The 16,503-nt window shown below is 38.5% G+C and overlaps 2 protein-coding genes across 2 annotated transcripts; both read right to left on the bottom strand.

Moving 5' to 3' along the window:
• Positions 1-1,591: 1,591 nt before the first annotated feature.
• LOC116735042 (uncharacterized) lies at positions 1,592-5,448 on the bottom strand. Its single transcript, XM_032586632.1, has 5 exons — positions 5,368-5,448; positions 5,218-5,289; positions 5,113-5,143; positions 3,874-4,118; positions 1,592-2,769 (listed from the first exon to the last, which is right to left on the bottom strand). Exons 1-5 carry the CDS (start codon positions 5,380-5,382, stop codon positions 2,470-2,472), a joined length of 663 nt encoding a protein of 220 aa, XP_032442523.1. The 5' UTR covers positions 5,383-5,448; the 3' UTR covers positions 1,592-2,469.
• Positions 5,449-9,186: 3,738 nt separating this feature from the next.
• On the bottom strand, positions 9,187-15,718 carry LOC116735028 (leucine-rich repeat-containing protein 70). The gene is made up of 6 exons (XM_032586617.1): positions 15,493-15,718; positions 14,122-14,551; positions 13,288-13,433; positions 12,349-12,517; positions 11,441-11,603; positions 9,187-10,681 (listed from the first exon to the last, which is right to left on the bottom strand). Exons 2-6 carry the CDS (start codon positions 14,425-14,427, stop codon positions 10,386-10,388), a joined length of 1,080 nt encoding a protein of 359 aa, XP_032442508.1. The 5' UTR covers positions 14,428-14,551; positions 15,493-15,718; the 3' UTR covers positions 9,187-10,385.
• Positions 15,719-16,503: the final 785 nt, after the last annotated feature.

Raw genomic sequence — 16,503 nt, 5'->3', positions numbered from 1 at the left:
CATATCACGCAGCTTGAGACCAGGGTTGATTGCTCTTATCACCGCTTCCATAACTTCTGGCTCACTGTGGCCTTTCCGGAGTCCATTTTCTATCTGGTGCAGCAGGCTGGTGTAGGACAGCCGATCACGCTGCCCGCTACCTCCTATTTGACCACAGATGCGAAACTCACGGCGAATGGTCACCTCCGGTACTTTGGCTGATGAGCTCAGCCCGAAGCCGGCCGGCAGCGGCTTCCGTTAGTCTGAGTTTTTCTGCTATGGCCTTGATCTCCCCTTGCAGCTCTTCATATTTGCTACTTGTATCGAACGAGCGGAGAATTCCACGACGCTCCTCTTTAGCTTCCGGTCGGCCCAGAGCCCATAAAAGTTCGTTTACAAACTGCACAGCGTCATTTGGAGTGTAGCTGCTTTCAACTTCGTCCAGCTTATTTTCTACAACCCTCATCAGCTGGCGTCTGGTACTGTCTTTCGTCGGTTCTTCCTCTGTAGCAAAGCATTTCAGTTGATAACTGACCTCCAACAACCGATCGCGGCTTAACTGACAAAGCGCGGCTGTGACTTCGTCTCGCAGAGATTCCAGTTCCATTGTGGAAACTCATAAAAATGTTCTCATACCCCTGGGATGAAAACTCTTCTTAAATCTTTTAGATCTCAGGTCCGATGGTCGGAGAGAGTTTTACTTGAGCGGCGAACAACGCTACCGTTACCTGCCAACGGTTCTAAAAAATCTCCCGTTTTGTTTCGCCGAAAATCCTTTTAAAACATCTGTCCTGGCTGGCTCGCCATTATATGTTGCTCGGCTCAGACACAGATGACATTCGGAGTTGTCTTTGCGAATTAAAAAGAAGATTTTATTTACCTTTATACAAAAATACAGCTTGACATACTCGGTGCCTAACGCTCCTCAGAAGAACGGAAACCAAGCACTGCACCCCAACGTTCCAGGAACACACATCAAAAACCGTCGCATTCAATGACATAAAGGAAATGTCAGTTACTAAGTTATCAAGCTACAATGAAAGATGAATGAACTTATTATAATAAACAAAACAAATTGGGTGGGGTACCTGTGAACTATAATACACATGAACAGTGTAATAAATAAATAAACTAATAAATTCGGTGTCTCTCACAATTATATAGACAAAGAGTTCAGTCTCAGTATTATTTATGACAGACCTAGGTTTTGAAATAATAGATCAAGACACTGGTATTATTTTGAACAGCTGAATGCTACACATGTATAGGAAAAACACTGACAACTTATTTCAGACATACAAGAGTTTATTAACAAAATGAAATTAACTTCACAATTAAGACATTTTATTCAACCAAAACACAAAACTATCAACACACAACTAAAACTACAGAGGAAAAGACCAATTAAAACTACTATACAGCAATACTAAAATGTGATGTAATACATCCTTATAAGTAATATTTTATTAAATTCTGACTGAAAATACAGTGAATGGCCGTTTGAAAATTTATGAATTTATATATCAGTTTATGCACTGGTGATTTAATCATTTGGAGTAGCAGAACATTTTGCCACTCTCAAAATAGCAGTGAAAGCAGAACAAAATAATCATGTTTTCCTGTTAACCGATCTTATTTTTTTCTGAAACATAAGCAGCATATAACCTTTATGTATGTCAATGGTCTCCTGGGAAAACTATATTTACTTAAAGCGTTAAAGATAAGTGAACTTTCCAATCCACTGGTGGGTCGATGCACAAAAAATGTCAAAGTAAAAACCTTCAGAATGAAATAGCAAAGCAAAGGGTCACATTAACTGAATATGTTCTGTGTTTGGCTGGTGTTTTAAACAGTGATGGGAAAATGTGCAGCTCATCCATCCTTTTGATGGATTACAATTCACACATCTTACTACTTTGTGCACACGTAAAGACATGTTCACCTTGAAAACATTGTGGAGGTGAGTAAATTTATCAGATGACAATAAAAAATCCCATCTGAGTATCATTCTGACATGGACTCTGAACTAAATGAATTTCTACAAAAATTTCTACATTATACTTTTTTAACAGTCATGCGTATCCAACATTTGACAAAATTATGTGTGTGACCTGGATGTAAGTATTGAAATAAAGTTGCAGTAACTGGCTATGAATCTTAAACATCAGCAGCAATGTTTTTATCCAATTATAATGCAAACTTTGAGAAAATATTTAAAATGTTGCCAAAAAGGAAATGTGAGTTAGTTGTGTTTCCACCTACTGGTTTGAAGCGATTTCTCTTGATGAGTGTAATCTTAATTTGGAAACTGCTTTTTGCATTTACTTGGATTATCTTTCTGTGGGAATATGTAACATTTGAGTATGTTAAAGAAAAATAGTTTTCTATGGAAGTGTAGTGTCTAGATATAGATCCTTTTTGAGAGAAAGAAAAGATGGTGCTGACAAATGAAAGCTGAAGTTTAGAACTGCAGTTATCTGGCTGCCATGATTAATTTAGCAGGAACAAGATCATTTGAAAGGTGATGATGACACAGGAAAAGCTGATAGTCTTTTCTGCAGAGCTGGACTGTTGTCTGTAGCTCAAGTTGGGTAGTGGGCAGGAGCCATACTTACCTCCCAGCATGGAGGTACCCCGGCTAACCAACAGGACACCAGAGAAAGTGATTGTTTTTGAGGTGGCGCTTGACCAGGCACAGCTGCCTTGAAATTGTGTTATCCAGATCTGAACACCTTTCTTCATTTCCTCAATGAAATAACAAGTGTTGAGGGTTGTGTCGCCGGCAGTCACCTAAAAGTAAAACATGGTGTTTTCAGTCCCACCGGAAACAATTGTTTCCAGACTTTTTTTCTAAAACTTCTGAACTATGGGGAAATTCTTCTGCCATAAGTCGAGAGCACACTTTCTGTCTGAATGCAGGACTTTGTATCTTTTGTTCTCAAAACTTTAAATACCCGTGCTTATACTTATTTTGAAAGCAGTACTTAATGTCTTTCTTCTCGAAACTTGTAATGCTTGTCCTCAAAACTTCTGCTGTCTTTCGTTGTGCTTTCTCAAATCTTTCTTGTCACACTTAAAACTTCTCTCTGCTCGGATCAAATCTCCAAACATTTCTGCTCGCTTGCAAATCATATTCTGTTCACACTCAAAACAAAAAAGTACCATCGCCTGGCAACCTCACAGCCAATAGAATGCAAGTGTGTGTTTGTTTCCTTCTAGTTGGTGTGCCTGTGCGGCTACTAAATATCTGCCAGCAGTGCACTGGGGTCTGAATCTGCAGTGCACTACAGATTCAAAGTAGTATTTGTTAGAAAAATGGCATATTGATCTCAGGCAGGACTTTGTTCACCCAACCAAAGTAAACGGACAGCTGGCAGAGCCACAACACAATGATTTGGATCAAAGATTACTCAACCGTTACAATGTCCCAGGTATAGTTTAAACCTAAATCCAACTTTAGGTTTAGACTTTCTCAGTTACATGTGAAATCTAACTGAGAATCTCTAATTAAACTTCACATTTGTTTTCACAGACACTCGTCATCCACTATGATTCACCTTGAGCTATTTTGCAAAGAATAATGGGCCACAATTTCAGTCTGTGTATGTGTAAGTCTGGTAGAAATGTAACCTAAAATGGCTCAATAAAAATGCTAATTATAATTTTTATTTGCAAAGTATTTTGAAAACAATGTTTCATTTTTCTCGCTTCAAATTTATGCCCTACTTTGTGTTTGTCACAAATAATTCCAAAAAAACACATTGAAGTTTGTGGTGGTGACGTGACACACTGAGCAGAAGCTGCAGGGATACGTCTGAGCACGAGTTATGAGCTAGCTATTACCTAAACTCAAGTGAGACTGAGGGGTTTTTTTAATTAAAGTGAGTTACATACCTGAGCATGACATATCATCTTTTCAACTCCATTGACCATAAAGGCCCAGAAGTTGTTATGGTTACCACGGCAGAGCTGAGCAGAAAACACAAACTGGTAGATCCCATCAAGAGGAACAGTGAAGACACCCGTGTTATTGTCATAACCAGAGCCTTGGTTCACCAACACCTGATTGAAAATAACTCGGTTGAATAGGAGATCTTTCAGCATGCCCTGGTGTGCAGCGAAAAAAACAACAGCTCCCCCTGCACCACAGAAACAATAGTAGATGTGTTAGTATTAGACAATTAGAGGTTAAAACTCAGTTCAATTCAAGAAATTTTATAATTTTAAATAACTCAGACTTATATCTTTACTAGCAGCTTGAGGGAAACATACAACAAGTACATTCATAATTTTTCTATGATAAAGCAGTTTTGTGCAAAGTTTGCTGCTTTTAGTGTTAGGCCTGTGCTGTATGGTGGTCTGCCCTGCCTGGATTTACTCTTTTCTTCCTTCCATCATTATCTACGCCTTCTACTTTGTTTGAACACTAAGTTAAGTTGTCTGAAGAATAGTTCCGCGACCGAGTTTGAGCAATGACAGGAACAATAACACCCTGTCAAAATGTGGTGCCAAGCGGATAGTAGAGAGAAAACTAAGTCAGACCATGAGCTAAATAAAAACTTCAACGAAGTTTGTTTTAAAATAATACAAAGAAAAGACATTTGGTATTTTGTATAATGGCTGCCATGTGCCAATGAGCAACAAACATATGTATGATGCGAACTCCAAAGCACACAAACAAAACAAACGAATGCAAACAAAAAATGCTGCTACTACAAGCAAAATCCTGCAATCACAAGAAATGCCAGAAGCAGAACTATGATGAAACAGCTAGCAGGAGGACATTTAAGGAAGGACAAAAAGTGTTTTACTTTTGCCAACTACTGAAAGCAGTCACTTGGCCAAATGGTAAAAGGATCCTTTCATCAACAGAAAAGTAGGTCCTGTCATTTATGAGCTCAACATGCTGGATCACCATAAAAAAACACTAAGTTAACATGTTAAGTTCTTGTCTGTGAGGTCCAAGCAGCTCGCAGATTCTGCACACCGATATTATCTGAACTATTGTATATTATGACATACGTAAACTATTGACTACACCTGGTGCTCCACTTAACATTTTCCTACAATAGAAAAAATACCTCTACTTGGCTGAGAACAATCTCATATGCAACTCAATCGCAAACTTCCTACCCTGTTGGTTGTCTGCTGTCTGATGGGAATTCTATGGAGAGACAGAAAGAAGCAGGTTATGTTTTAGAACCTCCAGAGATCAGGACAAAGCAACAGGTCACTCACCCTTTTCAATGGAACCTCAGCAGCCATGCTGATTACACTCAGCTCTGAGACACTAATTAAAAAGCAAAGAATCTGCAACAAACAGCAACCAGAAACTGAGTAAAACACAAATGATAAAACATGTAATACAGAAAATCAACAAACCATTACCTTGATGGCGTTCATTGTCGAACTGAGAACTACACACACATTGACACACTCTTCCAGGCTTCTGTGTTTAGCAGACAAAGTCCACCTACTGCTGATAAGTTACGAAATTTGTTTAAGTAATTCTTAACACACCCACAAAAATAGAAAGAAAAACTCCAGCAAGGTTTGGGACAGGTATGGTGTTGGCTTGAAAACTAAAACGTTTCATGATACCATTCCTACAGTTTAAAGTAACTTTTATGAGGCATCAGAAGAACTACCAGTGACTGGAGTTACCTTTTAAAATACACTGCTCAAAAAAATAAAGGGAACACTTAAACAACACAATATAACTCCAAGTAAATCAAACTTCTGTGAAATCAAACTGTCCACTTAGGAAGCAACACTGATTGACAATCAATTTCACCTGCTGTTGTGCAAATGGAATAGACAACAGGTGGAAATCTTTGGCAATTAGCAAGACACACTCAATAAAGGAGTGGTTCTGCAGTTGGGACCACAGACCACTTTTCAGTACCTATGCTGTCTGGCTGATGTTTTGGTCAGTTTTGAATGTTGGTGGTGCTTTCACACTCGTGGTAGCATGAGACGGACTCCACAACCCACACAAGTGGCTCAGGTAGTGCAGCTCATCCAGGATGGCACATCAATGCGAGCTGTGGCAAGAAGGTTTGCTGTGTCTGTCAGCGTAGTGTCCAGAGGCTGGAGGCGCTACCAGGAGACAAGCCAGTACACCAGGAGACGTGGAGGAGGCCGTAGGAGGGCAACAACCCAGCAGCAGGACCGCTACCTCCGCCTTTGTGCAAGAAGGAACAGGAGGAGCACTGCCAGAGCCCTGCAAAATGACCTCCAGCAGGCCACAAATGTGCATGTGTCTGCACAAACGGTTAGAAACCGACTCCATGAGGATGGTATGAGGGCCCGACGTCCACAGATGGGGGTTGTGCTCACAGCCCAACACCGTGCAGGACGCTTGGCATTTGCCAGAGAACACCAGGATTGGCAAATTCGCCACTGGCGCCTTGTGCTCTTCACAGATGAAAGCAGGTTCACACTGAGCACATGTGACAGACGTGACAGAGTCTGGAGACGCCGTGGAGAGCGGTCTGCTGCCTGCAACATCCTTCAGCATGACCTGTTTGGCAGTGGGTCAGTAATGGTGTGGGGTGGCATTTCTTTGGAGGGCCACACAGCCCTCCATGTGCTCACCAGAGGTAGCCTGACTGCCATTAGGTACCGAGATGAGATCCTCAGACCCCTTGTGAGACTATATGCTGGTGCGGTTGGCCCTGGGTTCCTCCTAATGCAGGACAATGCTAGACCTCATGTGGCTGGAGTGTGTCAGCAGTTCCTGCAAGATGAAGGCATTGAAGCTATGGACTGGCCAGCCCGTTCCCCAGACCTGAATCCGATTGAGCACATCTGGGACATCATGTCTTGCTCCATCCACCAACGTCACGTTGCACCACAGACTGTCCAGGAGTTGGCGGATGCTTTAGTCCAGGTCTGGGAGGAGATCCCTCAGGAGACCATCCGCCACCTCATCAGGAGCATGCCCAGGTGTTGTAGGGAGGTCATATAGGCACGTGGAGGCCACACACAATACTTAGCCTCATTTTGACTTGTTTTAAGGACATTACATTAAAGTTGGATCAGCGTGTAGTGTTATTTCACTTTAATTTTGTGTGTGGCTCCAAATCCAGGCCTCCATTGGTTAATAAATTTGATTTCCATTGATGATTTTTGTGTGATTTTGTTGTCAGCACATTCAACTTTCTACAGAACAAAGTATTCAATGAGAATATTTCTTTCATTCAGATCTAGGATGTGTTATTTGAGTGTTCCCTTTATTTTTTTGAGCAGTGTAGATTAGTGGTGAATAAGGGTTGCAACAATAATATTATTGAACTACTGTTGCTCCTGACCGTAGCAACAATAGTTGTTACAGTTTTGGATATATTTGCTGACTTTAAAAACATTGTCAGTCATAGTGTGAAAACTAATGGAGTAGTACTTAACACTTTTATAAAAGGGATCCAGGATTAGTTGAACATGTTGGCCTAAATATGTTGTGATTTTTACATGAACTAAAAAAAATGCTGTTTGTGATACGTCAAAACTCATAGTTACTTCAAAAATTTATATCTTTTGTTCTATTTTTCAACCATGAAGATGAAAACACCTAGAGACTTCAAACCTGGATTGGATTATTCTGCTCTAATAACCTTTTCTGCTTGTGTTTCTGTCCAGATGAAGCAATTAAATGAGTCATTTCTGCCATGTTCTAACATGGAATGCACTTTTTAATTAGTAATTTTGTGTTTCCTTTTTGTTTGTCTGTCTTCTTAAGCTCCCATCTTGCGTGACAAAGGTCACGCAAGATGGTTGCTCATTTCATCCATAAAATCTTGGAAGAATATGTCTTGAGATATTTCTGGGCCCAGTCCTGAAATGTACCATGTCTCTGAGTTCTGAACATCTTCTAGATACTCCAGGTAGGTTAAAATTATGGGATTCCGTTTTTCTTCATGATTGATTCTTCTCAAAGCATTGGTAGTTAATTTTTCTTTTTTTCCCCTCTGGCCATGTTGGCTATTTACAACAAAACATTGGATTGTTTTTTGTGATCATGCTCCAATATTTTATCAATTTCAAGAAGTCCTGCATCCTTCTGAGACACTTTTCAACGTAAGATAATTATTATTTTTTTTGTTGGCCCATTTTGCCTAAAGAAGCTGCTTAATATTCATGCACACCTTGACATAGTGTCTTGACCTCCTTAGGCCTCACTCCTACTGACTACACAGATACACATCACTTGCTATGATTAAAGCCATTTAAGTTTATCCAGCTTGGAGTTAGAAAATATTCATAAAAAAGGTCTTATGATCAAAATACTCACTTGCCAAATAATTGTGCACACAGTGCAGTTAAAAGCCTTTGAACATTCTGATTCCAGAACTGTGCATGGGCAGAATTTACACTGCTTATCATCCATTTAGCCAGTATTTATGTCTATCTCCCCTTTTTGCCATCCTTTCTAGCTAAACCAAACTCTCCTGAGTGGAAGAAATCAGAGTTTTTACTGTAAATGTAATCCAGAAAGAAGATAATTCCAGCACTCATCTCTCAGCTTGAATCTAAATTCTTGCCATCAGTCAGTGCATGGAAGTTAATCTCCCACTAATCCTCATTGTTCCTGTCTGTTCTGTTGATTTTAAAAACAAGGGCAAATAGATCATGTAACTCTATCTGTGATGGCATATAAACCTTCCACTGTGCTATCACTGCACAGTTATTCCCATGTCCTGTCCTACTTTAGGAGTAAGACAATCAGGTAAACTCTTATCATTAGCAAAAAGTATGCTAATTTAGTGGTCAGTGAGAGAAGTGCATAAAAAATGAAAAGTAAATTATTCAGTCAAATAAAAACTAACTCTAAATGAAGCAAATCAGCCATGAGGAACAAAATAATTCGTAGGAAAATAATGGGAAATTTAACTACCAACTATAATATCATTGTAAAATGTAAAAAATTTTGACAGGTGGAAAACATCTTAAAAAATTTCAACAAGATCAAACATGTTATCTAGTTTATATTTGACTGGCTTTCAGATTTTTGGGAGTATTTTTGATAACAAAGTCTAAATTAAATTAATTGTGCAGATAAGCCAGGGTGAGAAACGCACCTGCTGAATAACTCCAGATTGGCTATCAGAGTTAACGTTACATATAAAAAGACCTGATTTATAAAATAATCTCCTGTAAAAGTATTCATATCTTTAAAACATTTTACATGTTGTCACATTACAACCACAATTTGCTATTTAGAATTTAATTTGATAGACCAATGCAGAAAATGATACATGATGTACTATTTTTATAAATTAAAAAAAGTATGTTGTGCATACTTATAATGCCTGTAAAATGTTCTCTTACACTTTTTTGGAAAAGAAAGTGCACCAAAAACTGCTTTTTATGTTAAAGTGAAAACTGATGACAATCAAAAATAACATAAAATAAGTGATTGTATAAATATTCACTTATTCAGTATTCATTCAGAGTTGATTGAATTATGAAAAATGATGAATGATGAAACTAGGGTTCAGTCCTGGAAGAAAACCTGTCACACTTTCAAAAGACTTGACACTGGTTCACAGATACATTCTATCAGAACAAACAGACATTACAGCTAAAACTACAACAGAATGCTTTAAATCAGTAAATTTATATCTATAGAACAAACAACATTAATACAACATCCACTGGACAGAAAAAACCCCAAACGAAAAAATATTTATTTTACAGAATTGTAACTAATCATAATTTAGAAAGCTTCAGTCAAACTCTGGAACTAAGTCCAATTGAGAAGTAAACAGGTTTTTAATTTAGTATATTTACATAAAAAAATGAATGTAATGTTCAAATAAAATAACCCTGTTTATTAAAACAAAAAATAATAATACTGATGTAAACAGTGACATATAGAAAATGCTGAGTTAGAGATGCAAGCACATGCCTTATTGATCCATTAGAACAGACATATTTCTAGCTGCTTCTTGTCAGCATACCTAAGTTTTCTGTGATTAGGCAAAACAGCTGAAAATCCTACAAATCAATAATTAGAGTCTTACTTGCTTTCTTGTAGCGTAGGTGGGTGTTTGGTCCTAAAGCCCCATCACACTGCTTTAAGCACATGCACATATTTAATGAGTAAAGAGATAGTTGCAACATCAAGTCTGACTATTTGACCCCAGTGACATTCTGTCTTTCTCAAACTACCCTGCAATGGACTTCTTGTAAAAAAAAAATGGACCAGTGATGGCCTGACCAGCTGCCTGTTCTGATTTTGAAAATGAGAAAGAAATCTGAGACAGTATTGTCCTACTGCTGGAGGGAATGCAGCAGGTCCAAAGTCAGTCTTCATAAGTCTTAGCAGATTTATATTTGCAGCCTTCTTTTTCTGCACTAAAAGCAAATAGGGTAAAAAATGTACATGAGTTATAAAACTTTTTTTTTTAAGATGGGGGACTTTGTGAGTCAGCATCCCAGTTCTTCCCACGACTTTTCTTCCTGTTTCTCTCTGCCATCACCACAGCTGCCACCACAGTCACCAGGACCGTGACGGTAATGACAAGGACAGTGGCCGTTTCCGCAACACAGAGCTGACTGTCCACCCAGGCCAGAGAAGCCCCCACCAGCTGTGGGGGGTCCTTGCAGGTCACATTTCGGTAGTCATCAATATGGAGGTAGCGGACATGCAAGATCTTGCTGAAGACACGATGTAGCTCACAGTCGCAGCTCCATGGGTTGCCTGGCATGGTAAAAATAAGAGTGAGAGAGAAACAAGAAAGTTCTACTTTCAACATTCTTTTGACTTCTATTATTCTGTCTTATAAGAATGATAGAAATTAGATCACTCTCCCTCTTGATCATCACTGTCGCTTGCAGGTGCAAAGGTTCCAGCTTGGGATTTTTGCAAGTAGAGAAAATGCAATTAATGCCCCATCCCCTAACTAAAAATTAGTTAGTTGACTGTGGTGACATCTCTAGTATAGGTTGACACAAAGTGGTAGTCCTGTCTTTGGTAAGCACGGACTGTTATTTTTGGTGACTAAAGTTAGCATATTGCTAACAGCTTAGCTTAAGATAAAAATAGCCATGAATGAACGTGTCTGTAAAGTTGCACAACTAAACGGCATTATAATCATTAAGATTAAGATAAGTGTCACAGATGTGTGCAGCAGCCATCTGAGTGGTGGAGCCGTAGGAGAAGCGTTGTGCACTGCACTCTGACAGCAAACACAAGGGCCGTAACACAGAACCTAGAGGCTGGGGGGGAGATCTACAATCCTATTTAGAGTTTTCCAGACAATAATGGAACACACAAAAAACATGTTTGTTACTCTTTCAAGGAGTAATCAATAATCCAATTACTTTTTTAAAGTATCTATGCCATCACTGAGTGTAAGTGCCTATGCCAATTCTTTTGCTGCCTCCTTACCAGCCAACTAATTTACCAATAAAGTCCAAAATAGTCAGAGAAGAACCTTTCAGAAAAGTTCTAGTTAACCTGAAAGCTGAATGTGTGTTGCTGTTGTATGAAGACTGATGAAGGTCTTAAACTTCAGGTGATGCAAGTTGTTTCCTTCCAGATTAAGAATCGCCAGACTATAGAGAGGAGCCAGAGCGTCACAGTCTATCTGGGAGATGTTGTTGTTACTCAGCTGCAGCACCTAAACAGACACACAGGCACAAACTTTGTACACAGAGAATTATTTTCAAAATCATGAGAGAAGACGTTCACATGTCTGATTTACATTCTCTTAATTATTACCATTATTCTTTTTACTCAGGACAGAATGAACTACCATTGTTTTATCCCAGAATGTATTCTGACAGTTCCTAAGAATTGATTCAATGCACTTATTATTTTTTATATCCATCCATCCTGTATATAACAGGCTTGTCTTTGTGGGATTTAGAGGGGTGTTTGTGCCTAACTCCAGCTGTCAGCGGGCACAGGTTTTTAAAAATCTGATCTCGAAATTAAAACAGAACTTCTAGATCAATGGTGTCCAGTCATTCCTCAAGCGCCAGTATTCAGCATGTCGTCCCTGCTTCTACATACCTGCAGGCTTCTGCAGAAGTTTATGACAAGTTTATGATGTGTCTGCTCCAACACAGCTTATTCAAATTGTCCATCTAAAACTGCAGAAGACTGGAGCTGGTCACTATTTCTCTAGATCAGGGGTGGGATCTGGGATGGGCTCACTGGTGATCTAGAACTTTTTGATGTGTCCTAAATAAAATTGCTGAATAATTCCAGTATTCAATCAAGTTCTCAAGAGTCCTGCTAATTATTTGACTGAGGTGTGTTGGAGCAGGGACACATCTAAAGCTGGCCGAGCATCGGCCCTTTACAACTGGAGTTGCCCATCTCTGCAGTAGTTAATTACAGTTTATATCGACTTCATTTACCTCAAGTCCAGGCAGCATATCAAGGCTGCCTTGCTCCACCACTGTCAGTCTGTTGTTGTGTAGAAAGAGCTGTCTCAGCCTAGAGAGGCCCCTGAACACACCAGGGCCAACAGACACCAGCTGGTTATAACTGAGGTCCAACTTTTCCATGTTGTCCAAGTGTTCCAAGCTTGAAGGTTGAAAACAAAAGGTATTGTGTGAAATTGTCCAGAAACTCAAAGACAGAAGAAAAAGTCTAGAATATGGATCTGCATATGCTAACTTTTGGATGCATCCCTGCTCCAACACACCTTAATTTCCTTTCTGGCATGTCCTGTTCACAAACTGTACCTGTTTAAAATGAATAGCTTGTTCAATTGATTCAGGTTTGTTTTAGCAGGAATGAATCCAGCAGTGGCAGGAGCGAGGCATTTGAGGCCTGGAGTTGCAGACTCCTGGTCTAGAACATCATCATCACCTCATCACTCAGCTAAAATTATTCATCAAGGTCTCTTATTCACTTTGACCCTAAAACCTGGGAGTTTTTGCCAGCTTTTAGGTAGCTTTTAATGTACCTAAAAAAATCATATACCTAAAATCTACATTTTGTCATGGGTGGATTTTCTATAATAATAAACCAACACAAACACATGCATGATTAAAAGGAAAAGGAAATTGATACTTGTTTTTCAGCATTTTCTATGAACACAAATCTGAAAAATGTTGTGTTCCATTACATTTTACTTTAATATTGAAACTCATGTAGGATGAATAGCATACATGTATGTTGAAACAACATACTCTTGTGTAACTGCCTACCCACATCACAATTATGCACAACTCTGTGTTTCTGTATTCCATAAAATCTAAAAAAAATCAAATATTTTTTGTCATAATATAGTAAGATTTGAAAATGCTCTTTCTCAAAAATCTGCATCTTTGTAAAACTTAGACAGGTACCTGAATCCAGATATATAATTTAAATTGTTGTGTTCCAGTCGGAGCTCCTTCAGAGCAGACAAGCTGGAGGAGAAGTCCACAGGGAGAGTCGTTATCTGATTCCAACTGAGATCCAACTTTTCAAGGAAGGATAAAGAAAAAAAAGCCTGCAAATACAAAGATGAGAAACTTCTTATTCTTTAAATGATCATTTTTAAGTTATCTCTGTCCCACTGAATATTAAATCGACCAAGAGAGTAGTTTTTTCAATTCAGTTTCCAGTTTCCTTTTCTTTCAACTCTAATTCTTAGAAACAATATTTTATCTGCACCCTTGTCATGATCTGCTTCTGTTTCTGTCTTGTGAATGACTGCTTGTTTTGGTGATTACTTTACATTTGACACTTTTAAGTCCTTCCAATAGAACTCTGGCCTATTTCTTCCAGCAGAACTTGTCCAACAAACAAATGAGTGATGTTTGTTGGATATCTTGCTCGGACACACCAAAGCAGCTTGACCCACAAATTATGCAACTTGGGGACTAATTTGATGATATACTCAGGGTCAATTTTGAGGTCCTATTTGTCCCCAAGCCATAGTTTCCTGGCTGGTGACATGCTTTGTTTAAATCTTTCTATATAATCTTCATGATGCCATGCACTTTCTGAAGCAGACCCATGCTATCCATCCATCCATTATCTAACACACTTATCCTTGCATGGTCATGACATACCCATCCTGTCTGTGGGAAATTATGTCAACCTAAGCTTAAGCATATCCACTTTTCAATCAAATGTATTTCAGTCAATTCTCAGCTAATGTTTTTGCCGTTATTCTTCCATCTCTTTCTGCCTACCTGTGCTTGTATTTCTTTGATGTGACTGTTGGTCAGCACCAGCACCCTCAGGGACCACAGTCCAATAAAGGTTCGGGTTTCTATGATGCTCAGATTGTTTCCTCCAAGCTTCAGCAGCCACGTACCATGAGGGAGGCCCCTGGGTACATGTTCAAATTTGCCATTGCGGCAGTCCACCAGGTCAGCGTGCTCATAGCAAATGCACTGGTGTGGGCACACATGTGAGCTTCCCACAGGCAGGAGCAGCCACCCAGAGAAATTAATGGAAAAAATCACGAGGAGGATGGAAGACAAAGGAATGTTCATATTTGTGGGAAAATTAGCAAAAAGGAAATATAATTGGAGGCATAGTTAGAGGAAAGGTTAAATGAAGGTTGATTGTTTACATCTCCTGTTTTCTGCTCCAAACACAGTGGTCACCTCGATGCAACTGTGAAAAAAAAAACAAACAAACAAGAAAAACAAATAGCTTTTACAACAAGGTTTACGTTCACACCAGTAAAAATGTTTTAAAACTTTTCAGTGTTCCAGTTATTCCAGGTTAAATAACACTGAATGGTTTCAGATTTCAGTGTATTTAGGTGAGTTTTAGTACTTTGTAGTTTGTTATTGTCCGCAAAAAAAGTTTGCGTGGTTGCCGCACATTTTCACAGCAGGTAAAAATTAGCATTTGTTAAGGTTCATTTTCATACATGCCGATTTGTGCGAAAATATGGCGCCGCACATTTTTTGTACGTACGCACGCTTTATACATGAGGCCCCTGAAGTGAGGAAGCTTACACTGTGGGGGTGCGGGCACCATTGGGAAAAGAATATTGCAAAAATACTGAAGCAATATCTGTGGTCAACAGTCAGGAACATAAAGCTTGTGCACAAGAGGGTTTTCCACAGAGGATCTAATCATAATCATATCATAGGTAATAAAGTATCTTAAAGACAAAACAGTATTTGTTTTGTAGTGATCATCACAAAGACCTGGTCTCAGTCCCACACAAAATTTGTAGATCGAGCAGCAAAAGTGTGTGTTAATCAGACGACCTACAAGCCTGATCAGTTCAGCTACACCACCTCTGTCAAAAGGAATGGACAAACAAATTACAGGGAGACGGTTGTGGAAGGATAACCAAAACATTGGACTCAAGTTGAACAGAGTAATTCTATCAATTACTAAGAAAATTGATGTATATGTCTGAATTTGAAGAAAGTAAGAAGCAATCCACAAAAGCCTTTGTCTGCTTTGTGAAGACATTAAACTGCAACTTTTTTGCAATGCCAGCAAACATCCCAGAGTACAAAGATCTCCACTCTTCACATTAGTCAAATTACGTTCCAATGATAGCTTTAGCTCATCTTGATATTTTTTCAACTCACCTCTTCTGCTGCTGAAGACTCTGAACATCATGTTGCTGGATCTCAAACTTTTTCTGTTCCTTCATCAGCTAACTGACAGTGAGACAAAGACACCAGTACAGATACCAGCATAAAAAAACAACTAAACACAAATCAATGTTGATGATGGAGGCTTTGACAGCAGACGCTTTGTTAATAATCCATTAATCCCTGTCAATCACCAAATGCTTCCACTCATCTACTGATCTCTCTGCAGTGATGGAATTTCTGTAGTCGTTTCCTCCCGCTTATATCACGTTAATTCCTCTGCAATGCCCTCCCATCTGTCTGTTCCTGCATAGTTTATATTATATAAAGAAAGTCAGCTTAGTGTTCAGTCTCTGTGTTTGATTTTTTAGAAAACATCATGGAATCAGTTATTTATTCTGAAAAGTTTATTAGGGCAGTTCCTTGCAAAAGTAAACTATACATCTTTTTTTTACACTTCTTTTTACAATTAGAAATAGGAAAACTAACATTTCTGTCCAGTCCCTTTACTCTGTCTCCACTAAATAAAATCCAAATCAACCAATTAGTAAAAAATAAAAAATACAGTCCAGTATAATTTAATCTATGTATTAAAGCTACAAGCAATTAAACAAATATGAACATAAAAAGTTACATACTTCAGCGTTAAGGAAAAGGTTAGATTAGTAAGTCATACTATCAATTTATATGTATGTATAAATATATCTACTTAAATATCTATACATTACACACACACACACATCTATTATCTATCTATCTATCTAGCTAGCTAGCTAGCTATCTATCTATCTATCTAGCTATCTATCTATCTATCTATCTATCTATCTATCTATCTATCTATCTATCTATCTAGCTAGCTATCTATCTATCTATCTACATACATACACACATACTTATACCTACTACATATTATCAAATTCTATTAAGTAATTTAATTTTTGTTTGAAATCGAATAATGATTTATATGTTTGTTTTCTACCTAAGTTCTTAAATAACTAGACCATC

This window comes from Xiphophorus hellerii, chromosome 16, assembly GCF_003331165.1.
Source record: "Xiphophorus hellerii strain 12219 chromosome 16, Xiphophorus_hellerii-4.1, whole genome shotgun sequence".
In the NCBI taxonomy this organism is placed as follows: Eukaryota; Metazoa; Chordata; class Actinopteri; order Cyprinodontiformes; family Poeciliidae; genus Xiphophorus; species Xiphophorus hellerii.
This window is presented reverse-complemented; position numbering and strand designations above follow the sequence as displayed.